The following is a 17,799-nucleotide window of genomic DNA, read 5'->3' on the forward strand; positions in this document are numbered from 1 at the left end:
GTCGATACTGCAACCAGCCAGGAGGCGGACTTGTCGGCCATCTTTATCTCCGGTCTATGCCTTATAACAAAATACTTCTTCACATTCTGGTTCTGGTTCTGATTGCTACATTAAATTTTGATCAGGAGAAACCACACGATGTCAAGCTAACAGCAGAACCCGCTCCGTGACATCACGACCTTTACCTTTGCCGTACTGGATCTGTGTGTTTTGTATTCGTGGGTTTATCGTGCTGTGGTTGTCTTGTTTTCTTACGGAGACCTTTCTATAGGAGTTCTTCTGGATTTATTTTTGTATCACTCTCTTTGAGGTTCATTGAAGGAGATGTTGATGCCTTAATCCGTGTACTTCAAGTTGGTTTGTAGACTTTTCTTTCTATCTTTTTATCGTGGAAAACATTGATAACTTTGTTTTGATAAATTGTGTACTTAACCAGGAATAAACTAATAAAATAAAATCTCTCAGGCCTGTTTTTGTTTTACATCAGAATGAAGTCTAATTTCCACGTAGCAGCACCAGTTAGCGTTTCTACCTGATAAGAACAACAACATTGAAATCAGAAGTAAACTGGATTTATTCCAATACGTTGAAATGCAAACATGTATCTGTAGCAGCCACCAGAGGGCGGCACAGAGCACACCTGTGTGTATCTTCTTAGGTTATTATTTAATAGATATGAGTCTGTTTCTTGCAGGGCCTACAGTGCCATCTACTGATAACATCTGTCAGTTGCATTAATAAAACGATGTAAACACAGCTTTAACAGTAAATATAGCCAAACAAAACAAAGATGGCGCCCTCTAGTGGTCTTTCAAGTCGTTTTATTTACACGATCCTTCTCTGCTCCATCTGAAAGGAGCAAGGGTACAAAAATTACACAAGACAGGAGACGAATAACCAGAGAGGAAGAGGAAGAAGAGGGGGGAGGAAGAGGAGAGGAGCTTTCTACTGATATGCAGGATGGCTGACGGAGGTCTGACAGAATGAACCGCTCTACTTCAGCTCCCCGGAGTCGGCGATGACCACCTTAGCTTTGGGGGTGCCGCTCTTCGTGCCCTGCTTCTCTATCGCCTTGACGATGTCGATGCCCTCCACCACATTGCCAAACACCACGTGCTTCCCGTTGAGCCTGCGGAGCAGCAGAGAGCAGCTGGTTAGCGTGTGAGAGCAGCGCCCAAACGCAGCGGCGAGGCCATGACGGGCGGGCCAGGGGGGCTCACCAGTCGGTGGAGGCCGTGCAGATGAAGAACTGGGAGCCGTTGGTGTTGGGCCCGGCGTTGGCCATGGACAGCGTCCCCATGCCGCCATGCTTCAGCTGGAAGTTCTCATCTGCAAACTTCTCTCCGTAGATGGACTTCCCTCCGGTTCCGTTGTGGTTGGTGAAGTCGCCGCCCTGAAGGAAAAAAAGAACACGTCAACATGTGACATCATTAGTCAGCATGTGTGACATCATGAGACAACATGTGTGACATCATGAGACATGTGTGACATCATGAGTCAACATGTGTGACACATGAGTCAACATGTGTGACACGAGTCAACATGTGTGACACATGAGACAACATGTGTGACACGAGTCGACATGTGACATGTGTGACATCATGAGACAACATGTGTGACATCATGAGTCAAGATGTGTGACATCATGAGTCAAGATGTGTGACATCATGAGTCAACATGTGTGACATCATGAGTACATGTGTGACATCATGAGTAAACATGTGTGACATCATGAGAACATGTGTGACATCATGAGACAACATGTGTGACATCATGAGTCAAGATGTGTGACATGAGACAACATGTGTGACATCATGAGTAAACATGTGTGACATGTGACATGTGTGACATCATGAGACATGTGTGACATCATGAGTCAAGATGTGTGACATCATGAGTCAAGATGTGTGACATCATGAGTCAACATGTGTGACATCATGAGTACATGTGTGACATCATGAGTCAACATGTGTGACATCATGAGTACATGTGTGACATCATGAGTCAACATGTGTGACATCATGAGTCAACATGTGTGACATCATGAGTCAACATGTGTGACATCATGAGTCATAAAAACATGGACGCCTGCTGCTATAGGGATATATATATATATATATTTGAGGATACCTGGCACATGAACTTGGGGATGACGCGGTGGAACGTGGAGCCTTTGTAGCCGAAGCCTTTCTCTCCGGTGCACAGAGCGCGGAAGTTTTCTGCAAAATAACAACACCACACAGACACACACAGGCCGCATGAAACACACAATGAGCCACAGCAGGGACCAGCAGGCGTCCTCCTCCTCTGAGGGCTGGAGGGTCCTCTGAGCAGCCATGTTTTTCATTCTTGTGGATGTTGTGTGTCTGGATTGGCATGTCTGTGTGGTCATTGTGCGAGAGGGGTTGTGAGTCTGTGGCTGTAATTTGTGGTGATGTTCTTGATCATTGTGTAGCCACTTTGTATGTCATGGTGGTTATTAGTCTGTGCTGAGTTAGTGTCTGTGTGTGTCTGTGTGTTATGAGCATCTTTTCGATCATGTTTGTGTCATTTTCTTCTTCTTTGTGCTCAGTGGTCAGTTTGTGGTGTTTTTAGTTTCTGGTCAGTGTGTGTGTGTGTGTGTGTGTGTGCTGCTTGGTGTTTCCTGCTTGTGTTGTGGTTGTTTTGTGTCACTGCTGCCGTTGTACTTCTGACAATCTCCCTGCAGATGAAGGGAGTCCTGTCTAACTCCTAATAAACAGATTCCTCTCAGAGTTCTAAACACATCAGAACACCCTGCAGTCTGAGCCTGGCTGCAGCTCCTGCAGCAGATGCTGTGTGGAGCAGATGAAGCGTGCAGCCGCTCCTCCTGCAGCTCTGGACTATAAATAGGTCGAATAATGAACAATGGCAACGTGGGACAGTGGGTGAGTAATGAGCAGAGACACTCTCAGTCCTTCAGTGTTTACACTGTGTGTGTGTGTGTGTGTGTGTGTGTTCTGTCTTACCTACCTGCGGTCTTTGGGACCACGTCAGCCCGCAGCTGCAGACACAGAGACATCATTTAGAGGGTTACAGTTACAGATCATCTTATTTTTAACACTTATATTATTTTATTAAACAGAATGTTTTCTTTTGCTTCATATTGTAGCAGGTTAACTATAAAAAGCAGAAATCTTCACATTCAAACAGCTGAAATCAATAAATGATCAATACTTCCAGCTGCAGCTGAGGTCATGTGATCAGAAACAACAACAGGTGATATAATGTGATGAAGGCCACTGTGAGGACATGTTAAAGATGAAGAGGAGGCACACCGACACCACAAATTAACTCTTCGTTCAGGGTTTGATGTGGACTGCTGATAAAACCATGATCAGTCATCACACACACACACACACACCTCTCGCTCCTCCACCTCTTCTACAACTTGCATTCAGAGCACAGGTTACGTCCGCTGCGCGTTCATGATACGCGTGCATGCAGCTAAAACTCAGACCTCACCCGGCAACAACAAATCCTATTTTCTGATTGGCTGATGGGTCGCTAATTCCAGACAGCTGTAGGAGGCTGACGATGACTGGTTTATAGGACAGACTGTAGGAACTGAGGGTTAGATCCGTGTGAGAAATGCCCTGTGTGTGTGTGTGTGTGTGTGTGTGTGTGTGTGTGTGTGTGTGTGAGTGTGTGTGTGTGTGTGTGTGTTTGGAGATGCTCGCCTGAGCTGCTGCTGCTGGGCGTTTCCAGCTCAGCTTGTCATCATCTGACAGCGCCTCACTTTAATCTACTGTCCGCGTCACCATCATCATCATCATCATCATCATCATCGATGATAAACAAACACCGCGCAGAGCTTCCGCAGACGCGGAGACATGAAATGGGTCAAAATGGAGGCCTGAGCTGCAGCAGAACCTGACAGCACGCCAGCTGACAGAAGCAGCGCGCACAGCTTCTCACCTCCATGATGATCCTCCCGGCGTTCCCGCCATCAATGGTGATGTCAAAGAAGACTCGCGGGTTCCCCATGTTGACACACGCGCTCCGGTGAGGTCCTGCACCTGGATGAGCTCCTGACGACGCGTCAGCTGCGCGAGCGCTGTGGTTCTGTTTTTATACGAGCCCTGCTCCGCCGACCTAAGGCGCACAGACAGCCAATCACAGCGCGGCGCTTCTGACGGGCCGCAGCGGAGACCAATGGGATAGAGGGAGGGGCGGGGTCAAGATTTGGTGGCTGCTGGGACATCTCCAAGGCAACCCGCGCGAGCTGATGGCTGCCTGGAGTCAGACCTGCGCTGTTTCCTGTCAACACGTGGGCAGATCAATACAATCAATACAATCAATACAGGAGGAGCAAACTGAAAGTTTAGAAACATCACACATGTAGCCAAACTAGCTGGAAAAATTACAAACAGTTACATAGCTAGCTGTAATAATAATAACAAATAATGAACCAGCAAACTTATTTAGCTAAAAAGCTAGACGACTAGCTAACATGCTACAAGTGTAGTACTAAAAAAAACAAAACACCCCAGACCAGCTTAAAATAGACAGCTAGCTAAAACATAAAAAAACAGGCTAAGTAATTATCAACGAAGCTAACTACTCACCACAGCCTAAGAAACAACATGACACATGTAACACAGCTAAAAAGCTAATAAAGCTAACTGGTCAGCTAGCTAGTTATAAGATAATTTACAAACTACCTACAAAGCTAGCTAACTAGTAAGACCAGCTAGCTAAATGTAGTAGTAAATATAGTGAAAAACAACAGGTTAACAGGTGAAGTGACAAAATAAAAAGATAAATAACTGAACAGCTGAATCAGAATCAGAATCAGAATCAGAAATACTTTATTGATCCCCGGGGGGAAATTGTTTTCGTTCCAGGTGCTCCATGTATACTCAAAAAGACAGAAGCAGCTAAAGTAAGTAAAAGACGTTAGCCGCACAGCTATTAGCTGAAAGTCGTCTCCTGGCTTAAAGGAATAAATCTAAACGTGACGCGAGCTCGTACAAACACGAGAAACACTTTCTGTCAAATAGTGATTTTTAATTCTGATTCAGAGTTTCAGGAAGAAGACAAAGAAATCGTTGGTACAATGATGATTATGATTAAAAAATAAATAGAAAATAATGGCAATTACAATGTGTTACAAAATATGTGGAATAGTTTACATATTAAAAAACTTTTTCTTTCTTTCTCTTTCTGGTAAATTAGCAGTTAAATAGTCCATAATTTCCAAATATAGCATTATTGTGTTGCTCGAATTGAACAGCGTTGTCGAGGCGATGTTGGACCAGGTAGAAAAACGTCAGCGTTAAAAAGTCGTTACCGATCCTTGGACCTCTTAGTGTCAGCTGACTGTTCCCCGTCATACATGCATCATAGTGTATGACCTCCACTTCTTTTACATATTCCTTTAACACACAGTATGTATACAGTGCCAACAATGATCCATTATCCAACTGATGACATTAAAATGAGCATGATTAACGATTCATTTGATACACACACGTTCTCTAATGAAAACAGCTGATTATACAGTACATGAACCCGCATCATGAAGGGTTAAACATGTCAGACCATTCAAAAACATACAAATAGCTTTCCACTGGCAGAAAATGCCACGACACACAGCTCATTTACAGAATGGACCCCCGCCGAGGAGGGTGAGGAGGGTGAGGAGGGCGACAGGGCCGGAGGATCCCCTCTGAGCTTCCTCCAGCCTCATGTCTGATGTCTTCTGTACATGTGGGCAGGGAGTTCAACTAACGTCATCTTCAATTATGTATCGAGGGAAAAGTCAGGCAATGATGTTCTCATGTTAAAATGAAAAGTATAAATAAATTGTATTATTTTATCTCAAATTTTGGGGAAAATAACCTAAATATTTTATTTATGGGAATAAAAATAACAATTTTAATGTAAAAAATGAATGTAACTATAAATAAAACATATATCAGTTATAAGTTATAGTAATCAGTTTCAGGGTCCACCCTGTTTCTCCTGTTTCTGTAACTCTGCAGCTGTAGGAACGCTTTTAAAGATCTTCAGCTAAACACACACAGCTCTGTGTTTCTGTGTTTCTGTCATTTGTTTCATGATAAAAATTATACAGAAATCATAACCTGACTCTTCCCAAACATGTAAATGCATAAACCTGCCTAACTGCTCCTTCCCCTCCATCAGATTATTGACCGCCGCCTGAATCAGATTTTCGTCATTAATTATGCATCAGCTGCTGTTCCACCCTGCAGCAGGAAACAGCTTTAATATTTCATACGCTGTATCGATGGGTGGGGACCATTACTCACCTGTTAGACCTTATGTTAGATGTTTCTGCATTCATGTCTTTAATTTTCAGTTTGACTGTTGATTTCTTTAGGATGATGGATTTGTATATTTTGGATACATGTGTCCATCACCCTCCACCTCAGTCCACACACACATCCTCCAGGTTTGTGCTGTTTGTTCAACATGCTGGTCTGCAGAGTCACAGCTGCACTCGTTCAAAGTACAGCAGGACACGCCAGAGACACAAAAATATCACACACACTCACTCACACTCTCTCTCTCTCTCTCTCACACACACACACACAGGTACTGGGTGCAAACAGAGCCGTCTTCAGTGGACCGGAGGACGAGCGCGGCGCTCTCGGCGTCAGTTGTTCTCAAACAGAGACAGCAGGTCGTCACTGCTGTTGTTGGGGAGGTCGGGGGGGCCCAGGTAGGACAGCAGCTCGTCTGGATTGGTCAGCTCAGGGAGGAGCTTCAGGTGGACAGAGAAGAAGAGACACTGATGTTTGAAAGTGTTTGGTTACTTCCTGTGTTTCTCATTGATCTGTAGAGCCGATCACGTGATCAAACAGCTTTGCACTCACATCTAGTGCGTGATCGGCTCCCTCTCCTCCGGGTGCTCCCGGGCCTCCCAGCCCGAACGAGCCTTCGCTCTGCAGCCGAGGATTCTGGGTACTGGGGCCGCGCTGTGGCATCGGGCTGCCGGTGTCGCCCAGGCTCTGGTTGCCATGGACACCACCTGAGGCGTGCTGCTGGAGGAGGCCGTGGGGGTGTTCGATTCGTCCAGAGTGAGGCGTCTGGGTGAGACACAGAGACGGAGGGGAGGAAGGGGGGAGGGGGAGCGCTTTAATTCACATTAAGGACAAAGAGACTCTGATGAGGCGGAGTCAGCGCGGCGCTCTGTGAAGAGGCCGAGCGGCAGACGTGTGTGACAGCAGAGCGGGGCGGACACAGCTGCGTCCGACAGGTGGGACGTGGTTTCAGAGCGTGAGAGCAGACGTCCCCGCAGTCGGCGCTGTCAGCGTCACTTAAAGGCTCTTCACCGGACTTACAGCCAGAAGGAACAGACAGCCAGTGCTGCACGGCCGCGACAGCGAGAAGCCGCGTTCTGACGGCACACGTGAGGCCGCACACTGGTGGCATTCAAATGCTAAATGCTAAACAAGAGAGTGGATCCAGAGACAGCCGAGGCCAATTAAAAAGAGATCCACAACCAGATCAATAAACCGGAAAGAATGTTCTAAGGTTTATTAAAATAATAAAAAATCAAACAGTGATTTTTAAAGACCTGCGGCCATCCTGCAGTAAGAAGGAAGCGAGGAAGAAAGGGAGGGGGAGGGGATGAAAGGAGAAAGAAAGCAGGAAGTGAGAGGAAAGGTTCCAGTTCTCCCCTCATTCAGGCAGTGTGTTGAGTTATGTAACAGATGCTTCTATCACTGTGTCTGTGTGTGTCTGTGTGTGTGTGTCTGTGTGTGTCTGTGTGTGTCTGTGTGTGTCTGTGTGTGTCTGTGTGTGTGTGTCTGTGTGTGTCTGTGTGTGTCTGTGTGTGTCTGTGTGTGTCTGTGTGTGCCTCCTGGCTGTGGTGTATTTATACACCGGCTGTCATCAACCATCAGGGAAGTTGGAGAGGTCAGAAAGACGTCAGCGCGTCCTGAGGCGCTGTGTGTTACCTGACACTGGGAGGTCTCACCTGCTCAGACGGGTAGGACAGAGGAGGAGGAGGTCCAGAGGAGGCGTACTCTCCGAGTGTGGGGGTGCCAGGAGTGTTGGGGAAGTCTGTGAATCCGGTTTGGTTGGAGAATCCCTGACTCCCTACGAGACGAAACAAATGTGACGTTCAGAGAGAAACGGGTCAGTGAGCAGGAGGAGAGGCGCCTCCAGCTGTGGGCTGAAGCAGGAGGCCGTGGTGCTGCTGTGCGGGTCACCACACTGTGTGTGTGTGTGTACCTGGCCTGCTGTAGTCGGGGGTATTCCGGCCTCCCGCGGTCAGACTCTGGTAAGGAGACGATGCCGGGCCCAGGGCGGCGATCATCTCCATCACGTTGGGCAGGACCATGTGACTCGGGCTGACGGTGCGGCAGCGTTTCAGGACCGGACCGTCGGGCTCCTCCTTTATGTGGAGGTCAGGTTTAACGGGCACCGGTCGCCAACCGCAGACCGGGTCTATAGTGATCTCCTCATAGTCAGAGCTGAGGGAGCGGGGAAGGAACAAAAAGAGGGAAAGATGGAAGACAGGAAGGGAGGAAGGAAAGAGGACAGGAGACAAATGAATCAGTCCTGAGTGTCCGTCACTCTGTCTGCTGTTATCAGACCAAACTCACTTCTGGATGTAGACGAGGATCCCGAGCATGTACTGGTCGACCTCCAGGCCTTCTAGCAGAGCCGTTTTACTGTGAAGAAGAGGAGCAAACAGCTGAAGCTCTGATACCAGCTGACCTGACTCACTGAGCCGTGCTTACAGTACGTACTTGCACACCGGACACCTCCAGGTCCCTCTCTCACAGTTCAGCTGCAGATAGGACTCCAAGTCGAAACACTACGAAATAAAAACACACAACCAGCATGAGAGGTGAGCCAGTGTTTGGACGTACGCCGTCAGTGTGTGTGTGTGTGTGTGTCACCTGTATGTGCCTGCAGTCGTGGCCTCTGGCCGGCAGCTGGATTCGTCTGAACGTGATGGGACATTTGAGAGAAACTTTGATTGCCGTCTGCTCCACTCCGTCCTCTCCGTTCAGACCGGGCGTCCCGGGGATGGTGCCGCTGCTGAAGTTCCTCTTGACTGAAACAGAAAGCGGACGCTCGTCATGCTGCGTTCTGCAGAATGAAGTGTTTCAGGTGTGAAGGACTCACTCTTTGTGATGCAGTGCTCGGCCGGCAGCAGCCTCTTCTTCATCAGACCCTGCAGGACGGACCTGACCGACGGCCGGTGGACCAGCTGCAGCACAAACAGGTGGGACTGGACACACACACACACCGGGGGATCAGCTGTCTGTCACGCACACAGTGTAAAAAGCTGTGACGCTCATGGATACTCACACAGCAGCACGCCGTCACTGTGATCTGCACTGTGTTGCGTCCGGGCTGACACACCTGCTTCAGGTACAAGGGCTTGTGGGATGTTTTGTTGTCTCCTCGTTCAATGGACAGAGGAGTTGCGTTGACACTGACCTGACACACAACAAAAACAACACATAATCAGCCAGGTCTCAACATAAAGTCCGGCTCCGTATGATTTTATATATATTATTATTATATCTGAGGATAAATGATTAATCACAGAGGGAAACAGAAGCTCGGCTCACTTGCACAGACGCAGGCCAGTTAGTGTTCATCTGTCTGTCCTCGTGGTGGTAACACTTCAGCTGCAGCTCCAGGTCCGGCCTGCAGGAGGAGACACATCACAGCCGTCAGAGGGAGGCTGGGTGGGGTTATCAAACATTCCTTGGTGTGTTTCCTCTCATCTGATGTTTTTAAAAATCTCTCAGGAAGGCAAACAGAGGCGTCCACAGCTCTGGGTTCACACTGAAGCTGAGAATGTCTGAGCTGAAGTCTGAGCTGAAGAAGAATGTCACATGCTGTTTACCAGCACTGCACAGGAACACCTGCTGACACGTGACGTTATCTAACGAGACACCAAATGCTTCCAAATGCCTGTTTTTAACTATTATTGTCAAAAAGATGCTGGTAGAAGCTGTGAGACTGAAGTTTCCAGTGGTCCCTGAATGCATCGTGTGTGACATAATAAAATATCAGGTCAGCCATGATGGCCTCTTGTAAGCAGCAGTCACATGACCAACACTCAGAGAGTCTCTGTCTGAATACCTGAGTTATTCTGCACACACACTGACTGCAGACAGGACGGAGTGTGTGTGTGTGTGTGTGTGTGTGTGTGTGTGTGTGTGTGTGTGTGTGTGTGTGTGTGTGTGTGTGTGTGTGTGTGGAGGAGCAGCACTTTATGACTGATCATGTGACATGAGAGCTCTTCCCACCTCATCATGAGTGTTTTGTAGACGGAGTCTCGCAGCTGGAAGGCGTGGTTGCTGACGGCCAGGTTGTGCTCCAGCCTGAACGGTTCCAACACCACGCCGTCTCGCACCGGGAACGTCAGGCGGAGGTCGTCACTGGGGTTACCTGGGTGGAGAATCAAGAGGATGCATCCAGGTGAGGTCTTAACTTTTTGGCGATGCTGCTCTCAGCACAGACAGACGCAGTGTCTCGGCTCACCCGTAGGGGGCGGCTGGGTGTTGATGTTGGGTTTGGTGTCCGGTGGAAGATAAGGAGGTTTGGTGTCGTGACCCGGGGAAAGGTAGGGAGGTATGGAGGTCCCGGGGGTCATGGGAGGCGTGGGATTCCCTCCCATCGGAGAGCTGGGATACCCGGGCATCACCCCACCCCGACCTGGCTGAGAGACGGCAGACGAGAGGGCTGTGTTTAGGTGCTCTTCATCTTCATCACACACACACTGTTTGAACTTACCCCGTTTACTGCAGCCTGTGTGAAGGCGTTGTATCCTCCGGCTCCTCCCTGACCGTTGAACGGCTCTGACTGGAGACAGGAAGCAGCTGATTATCCATCTATACAGACACAAAAGCCTAAGCTCAAACATGCAGACTTGGTCGGGGTCTGGTCACCTTGTAGTACTGTGGAGGATTGGGCTGGCCGGCTCCAGGAGGGAACTGTGCTGGGTTGTGCGATCCCGGCGTGTACTGGCCCATGTGAGGCATCCGGCTGGAGGGGTAGGAAGGTGAGGGTGCACACCTCTGCTGGGGTCCGGTGGGGTACTGCAGAGGCTGGCTAGGGTACCCTGACATCCCTCCATACTGCTGCCCGGGAAAACCCTGGAACACACAACCCCTCTCAGCTGAACCCTTCACCACAGATCAGAGCTGCAGTTTGAGTGAAACGTCCTCTGACCTCAGAGTGGAAAGGACGTTTGAGTCCCTGCTGTGCGCCCGGGTAGCCTCCATGCTGAGGCATCCTCTGAGAAGGATACATGCCCCCGCTGGAAGGTGGCGGTCCGGGCCTGGAGGGGAGCATCCCACCGCCAGGGTTCATGCCTGGTGGGCCACGAGGGCCCGAGTGAGACAGGAACTGGGTGCTGTAAGAGGATGCTCCACCCATCTGGGAGAAGAAAGGGAGGAGGAGGAGGAGGAGGAGGAGGAGGGGTGAAAACAGTCTGCATCAAACCACTCTACAAACTTCAGAGCAGCACTCTGATCGCCTCAGGACTCTAATTCAGCTGTAATCCTCAAACACAGATTAAAAAAACAGAAATATTCCAGGAAGTCTGATAAAATGGGCCCAGATCTAATCTGCAGTTTTTTTTCTAAATCAGAAAAATGATGAAGCTGCTGCACTGACTCATTATGCAGATGAGGAGTTTACAGAATAAACAGTCTGGCAGGAGGGAGCAGCGTCAAATCATGTCTCTGCTGTTAATAAGAAGCATGTGTCATGAATCTGTGCAGAGCAGCAGCTTCTGCTTCTGCAGTCCTCCCACATCACAACTCCCAAACCAGAGGGGGAGTCTGCAGACAGAGTCTCCCTCTCTCCCCTCTGAGACCTTTACCTGGCCATAGCTCAGCTCCTGGTTCTGCTTCTCTTGTATCGCTGCCACAGTTGCCGTGGCAGTGGCAGTTGCTGTGGCAGCGGCAGCGGCGACCGCAGCGGCAGCAGCCTGAGTGAAGTCTGAGGGAGGACGGACGCCCATACCGGCACCTCCACTGTTACCGGAGTAACTGCAGGAAGAAAGGGAGAAGAGAGAGGCGAGCAGATGAGTGGGCAATAAACTCTGTGAACTGAGCGTGAGTGTGCGATGTGGCGTCAGCGGTGTGAGTCAGAGCGGTGGGTGAGAGCAGCCATGCTGACATATGTTGACACAGAAACAGTGTTGGGTTCAAGCATCAGTCGGCTTCCTCCTGCGGAGCACCTGTGCTGAGCTTTAGGTCTAACTTCAGCGTACCTGCCACCGTAGGCTGAGCCCGGGTTGTAGGCAGCGTTGGGACGTCCGTACATGAGCGGCTGGCCGTAGGCCTTAGATACGGCGTCTCCGTACGACTGCTGGCCCATGAACTGGGAGCCCATGCCAGGGGCCATGCCAGGACTGCCACCGGGCATCATGTGACCGCCTGAGCTCTCGTCAGGGCCCATCGGTGCACCAAACACCTACGTGGGAAACAGACAGAGAGGCGTTATCACAGCAGCCACACACGCCATGAGGAGCTGAGGAGGAACAGGCGCTCAGAGGAGGAGGAGGAGGAGGAGGATGTGAAAGTGGAGCAGTTTATGTTCTAAAGCATAAATCATCTTAAAATCATAAAAATAGAAAAGTGACGAGCGTTTCTTCGCCTCTCTGGCTCTTATCTGGAGTCCCAGGCTAACGATGGTCATGTGTTACCTGGCTGTGTGTGGGATTGGTCACGCCCCACACTGTGGTTACTACAGAGAGAGATCCTGCGTGCTGATTGGTGCCTGGTTGCCAGGAGACTGGCTCATTTAGGAAGGGGCCGTCAGTGCTGCAGAGGGATACCAAGGAGAGAGCGAGAGAGAGAGAGAGAGGGAGAGAGTTATTGGGATGGCAGAGGAGAGAGCTTCATCACAGATCATCAGAATAAGAGCCTTTAACTCCTTATTACAGCTGACACTTAAATAAAAGCTCAGGAGCTAACGGTGACCCTGAACATGGTTTCATTCATCTGGCGGTTGAGGTTACCCTCGGCTTCCTCCTTGTAAAAACCATTTCCTCAACAGGAAGCTGCCGCAGCAGCGCTGCCGTCGCACCGCATCATGAACAGGCACTAAAATCTGACACCACAGCAGACGTCTTCTTCCAGATCTCAGACAGATTAAGGCTGTCAATAGTGTTTCCTTCACACAGAATGTCTCATCATCTTTAACTTTACAGAGGAGCCGAGCAGCTAACAGACTCAGAGACAGGCTTGTCTGAAGATGAGACCTGTGTGATGGAACTTCAGATTAAATTAAACCTTCAAAACCTGGGGTGGAGTAGAACCTTCGCCCCCGACCACCGGGCTGCAGACCAGTGGCACAGAGAACAGCTGGTGGAGTCTTTTATTTTGAAAAATGACAGCAACCCAAACAGAAGAGCGGACTGGACATAAGGAGGACACACTTCAGGTGTCAGCGTCTCCCATCAGACCCTCCCAGTGTCTGTGTGTTAGGATGAGTTATATTCATATGTAGCAGCCAGACACAGGTTTGAAGGTTCGTCACTGCTTCTCTGCTCTGATGCTGAACAGCTGCACACATACGGACACTCACTGTGAAACAGCAACATGTGCATATTAATAGATTAACATGTGTCATCTGTGTCGCCGACGACAGCAAAGCGTCAGTGACGACACTGCTCAGCGCATGACACACACACACAGCTGCACACAACACAGGCACTGGACTGTAACACAGAGGCCAGCAGGTGGACGAATGGAACAGCAAAAATCCAAAATAACGTATGCTGAAGAGAGAAGGCGACAGCTTAACGTCATCAGAACGTGTGTGTGTGTGTGTGTGTGTGTGTGGATACCTCTGTGGAGTGGGAGGCAGGGAGGGTTTCATGGAGTTGAGGGGGTTCATCGGATGAACGGGGGACCATTAGAGAGCCCCCACTGTCCTCAAGTGGCAGCCCTGAGACACAAAGAGACACACAACTCATTTACTGCACGGCAACAATTCATCATCACTACACTGTAGCCCACACCGAGCGCACAAAGACACAGTGCCCTCCCACTCTCAGCCACTCACTTTAATCTGTGTGTGTGTGTGTGTGTGTGCACATCAAACCGTTAGCCTATCACTGACTGCTGAAGCTCTGATACCTCTCAGAGGAGGGGGAGGGGTGCTGCGAGCTAAATTTAGCCTGCTGATTTCAAAAGGAATTTAAGAGAACAGAGATGTGAAGAGGCACAGTCCTCTCAGCACACCGACGGAGGATCACACACACACACACAGACACACACAGACACACACAATGTGAGGAAAGGAATGGTTTTAAAAAAGGTCACCGTCCTCTTATATCATCTCCAAACCAAGACGCAAAGAATATAGCACAGCTGGATGACTGATCGACTGAGTGCTCGTATTATTGGATAATCTTTATTAATCATCATTAAAGATTTAATGCTTGTCTGAACATATATATTTCAGCATTATATCAAATATCATATGCAGAATGATGTATCAATTAAAAATGATTAATTGTATATTGTGTGTATCTGGGTGGTGCTTTCAGTTTAAGATTATTCTTAAACTTTGATTTGCTCAGCATGCAGGAAGCGCGGGGTTAATCACAGGTGATGTAAATCAGCCTCATCTGCTCTGTTGCCTCTTTTCCTTCGCACGTCTTCCCTCTTTGTTCGGCTGTTCTTTGTGTGCTGACAGAGCTCCTGAGCCATCCGTCCTGCTCAGAGCGTTTCTTTCTACCAGGATCATGCAGACGGAGGAAGGAGGAGCTACAGGTGAAGCTCCTGCACCTCCTGCTGTAGGACCACGCAGCAGGTCCTGCAGTCAGACCTACACCGACAGACCTAACGCACATCAACATGAACCGCCTGTGGCAAAGCACAAGTATTTACACATATGAACACTTTCTGCAGCACAAGATCAACATCGGTACGATTCTCTGAGTTGATGATAATTAAACCTTTTTTTTAATCCACAGTCTGAAACTTCTCAGATGATCTGATCTTTTGACTGGACGCCGTCGCTCAGCGTGCAGACACAGAGACACGCTGTGTTAATCACAGCTCTGCTAACAGGTCGAACACACTGAACATCTGGTTCCTCGGCCGGGCTCGTACAGTAACAGCCCCGCACGCTTCCCTCCTTCACCACCAGATGTTTCCTCTTTTCTCCATCACATTCCCCGCTCCACCGCTGCTCTCCTCCCACCTCCCACTAATGATTTTCTTTATCTGACGGTTACCAACTGACATGCTCATTTTCCAACATCCGTCTCCCCTCCCCCCTCCTTCTCTCTGGTTTTTGCACTTTGCAGATTTGGGTCAGACACCCCGCATCTTGCATTTGGAAAAAAAGAAGAAGAAGAAGAAGAAATGAGGGAAGATCACATGACCAGGACACCTGAATTCCCTCCTATCAAAAGGCTCCTTGGAACTTCCATCACAGCCGAGCAGCGCAGCAGCCGCACAACAGCGGGGTGAGATGTGTAAGATGTCTGGTGTTATTATCAGAGGCTGAGCAGCAGCAGCACAGGCTGTTCCTGCAGCGACACTCTGTTCTCTCACAGCCTCCTTTTGACCTCCGCTTCTTGACATTTTCTTTGTGACTCTTCCTCCTCATCATCACACTCTGCTGCAGCTCATGCACTCTCCTCTCCTCTCCTCTCCTCTCCTCTCCTCTTTCCTCTCTCCTCTCCTCTTTCCTCTCTTCTTCTCTTTCCTCTCTCCTCTCCTCTCCTCCCTCCTCTCCTCTCCTCCTCTCCTCTTCTTCTCTTTCCTCTCCTCCTCTCCTCTTCTTCTCTTTCCTCTCTCCTCTCCTCTCCTCTCCTCTCCTCCTCTCCTCCTCTCCTCTCTCCTCTCTCCTCTCCTCTCCTCTCCTCTCCTCCCTCTCAGCAGCCAACTAACAGCCAAAACACAACAAGCACCCGGCCGACTCTCGGCTGACCCTCTGCTCCGGCAGCTGCTGCCATGTTTTTCAGTCCGTATTCATTCTTAACATTCTTTTGTGTAATTTACAGTACAAAATTCAAATTACGTCCATTTCCTGTCATGCTAACCGGCTGTATTCACACTGTGGTCTCCTATGTAAATAAATCCACACCACATTCCCACTGACAGTGAATAAAGATGCACAAACTGTCTGACGTCACTGACTGCTTTTTGAAGGGCACTTTTGAAGCTTAGTGTCGTCACCTTGGCAGAACCTGAACTCCCAGTTAATCCAAGCATGAGCAGAGAGGTGGTGGCCCCCAGCTGTCACTCATAATAACCATAAAGCAGGCTGAACGCCGGCTTATTTCTGCTGTAAAGTCAAGTTTAAACATTGGGGTCTGTGGGATTGACTCACATTTTGACTCAGCCCTCAAGTGGCCATTAGAGGAACTGCAGTTTTTGGCAATTCACGCTGGCCTCACCTCTCGGTGTAAAACCTTAACCCACATCGTACAGTATGAGCAGATTTTAATCGGCTATAGCAAAGAAGTCCTCCATCAAGAGTCCAGCTGGAAGTCCAGGAGTGTGCTCTGTTCTGTACCAAATCATCTATCCACCGTTCACATGGATCACCTAATAATACCATAGAAATAGAAGACATCATCCACTCTTGATCCTCACGTTTCAAACAATTAATCCAGTTACATTATATAATTACAACATGCAGATATAACTCCATGACAGATGATTACATCTGGACTCAAACAGCTACAATCAAGTTCAATTAATCCGATCATCCATTAGAGGTAAGAGTAACAGCCTGTAATGTGCTCGAGTCAGTAAAAATTATTAAACATCCCTTCTGCTGCTTAATCAAATACAATAACAATCACATAATTTATAATAATCAGCTGACTGTTTGTGACGGCTACTTGAACATTTTGCCTGTATTCGCAGGAAGGCGTCTGTGGTGACGATCATCCTACGAGGAAAACTCTTCAGCTGATTGGATGAACAACCTGTCAGTCACTGTCTATCATGAGATCATTTCAATCAAGAGGAAACACAACGAGCTGCTGAGGCTCTGACAGCTAGCATGTAGCAGCTAGCATGTAGCAGCTAGCATGTAGCAGCTAGCATGTGTGTAGAGGACTGTTGTGTCTCTGTGAGGACAATATGAGCATAAAGACACTTTGACTGAAACAAACTGATCAAAGCTGAAAAGTCTTCATGAAGCAACAGACACAGAACTGACAGCACTTCCTGACTGGACTCTGATTGGACAGAACCGACAGCACTTCCTGACTGGACTCTGATTGGACAGAACCGACAGCACTTCCTGACTGGACTCTGATTGGACAGAACCGACAGCACTTCCTGACTGGACTCTGATTGGACAGAACTGACAGCACTTCCTGACTGGACTCTGATTGGACAGAACCGACAGCACTTCCTGACTGGACTCTGATTGGACAGAACTGACAGCACTTCCTGACTGGACTCTGATTGGACAGAACCGACAGCACTTCCTGACTGGACTCTGATTGGACAGAACCAAACCTGGTTCAGCACCAGCTCACGGACTGGAGCCTGACAGATCAGATGAGATTGTGGCTACAGCTTTAGCTCTCATATACATTAGTATCACATTGTGGTAACTGATTTATATAATATTGTACTGTGTGAATTTCAGATGTGTTTTGATGAGGGAAGTGTTTGCATCTTTCAATCCTAAGCAGTCACTTAATCCCAGTCTAGGTGTGCTTTATGTCACTTTAGGGAATATAAAATAATTGGTTACTCAAATAGAAACAAACAGAAAGTCTCAACAAAAAACCGGCCCAAGGTCCAAGGTGAATTCTTACTACTTTCCTTGTGTATCTTCACAGAAAAC

The 17,799-nt window shown here is 48.5% G+C and overlaps 2 protein-coding genes across 2 annotated transcripts in view; both read right to left on the reverse strand.

Annotated features, from left to right (window-relative positions):
• Positions 1 to 804: 804 nt before the first annotated feature.
• ppiab (peptidylprolyl isomerase Ab (cyclophilin A)) lies at positions 805 to 4,096 on the reverse strand. Its single transcript, XM_028417673.1, has 5 exons — positions 3,937 to 4,096; positions 2,992 to 3,022; positions 2,131 to 2,219; positions 1,221 to 1,393; positions 805 to 1,129 (listed from the first exon to the last, which is right to left on the reverse strand). Exons 1-5 carry the CDS (start codon positions 4,003 to 4,005, stop codon positions 994 to 996), a joined length of 498 nt encoding a protein of 165 aa, XP_028273474.1. The 5' UTR covers positions 4,006 to 4,096; the 3' UTR covers positions 805 to 993.
• A 941-nt stretch (positions 4,097 to 5,037) lies between these two features.
• Positions 5,038 to 17,799, reverse strand: part of zmiz2 (zinc finger, MIZ-type containing 2) — a 14,374-nt gene continuing 1,612 nt past the window's right edge. Inside the window, exons 2-20 of the mRNA XM_028418230.1 lie at positions 13,820 to 13,920; positions 12,674 to 12,791; positions 12,239 to 12,441; positions 11,846 to 12,014; positions 11,191 to 11,397; positions 10,908 to 11,114; positions 10,753 to 10,821; positions 10,501 to 10,678; positions 10,266 to 10,407; positions 9,579 to 9,657; positions 9,313 to 9,444; positions 9,127 to 9,232; positions 8,898 to 9,055; positions 8,745 to 8,812; positions 8,598 to 8,666; positions 8,224 to 8,465; positions 7,967 to 8,088; positions 6,861 to 7,073; positions 5,038 to 6,748 (exon numbers count right to left, since the gene is read on the reverse strand). Coding sequence (XP_028274031.1) covers positions 6,641 to 6,748; positions 6,861 to 7,073; positions 7,967 to 8,088; positions 8,224 to 8,465; positions 8,598 to 8,666; positions 8,745 to 8,812; positions 8,898 to 9,055; positions 9,127 to 9,232; positions 9,313 to 9,444; positions 9,579 to 9,657; positions 10,266 to 10,407; positions 10,501 to 10,678; positions 10,753 to 10,821; positions 10,908 to 11,114; positions 11,191 to 11,397; positions 11,846 to 12,014; positions 12,239 to 12,441; positions 12,674 to 12,791; positions 13,820 to 13,869 — 2,640 coding nt within the window. The 5' untranslated portion in view covers positions 13,870 to 13,920 and the 3' untranslated portion in view covers positions 5,038 to 6,640. The remainder of the gene's footprint in view (positions 6,749 to 6,860; positions 7,074 to 7,966; positions 8,089 to 8,223; positions 8,466 to 8,597; positions 8,667 to 8,744; positions 8,813 to 8,897; positions 9,056 to 9,126; positions 9,233 to 9,312; positions 9,445 to 9,578; positions 9,658 to 10,265; positions 10,408 to 10,500; positions 10,679 to 10,752; positions 10,822 to 10,907; positions 11,115 to 11,190; positions 11,398 to 11,845; positions 12,015 to 12,238; positions 12,442 to 12,673; positions 12,792 to 13,819; positions 13,921 to 17,799) is intronic.

Source organism: Parambassis ranga, chromosome 12 (genome assembly GCF_900634625.1).
Source record: "Parambassis ranga chromosome 12, fParRan2.1, whole genome shotgun sequence".
In the NCBI taxonomy this organism is placed as follows: Eukaryota; Metazoa; Chordata; class Actinopteri; family Ambassidae; genus Parambassis; species Parambassis ranga.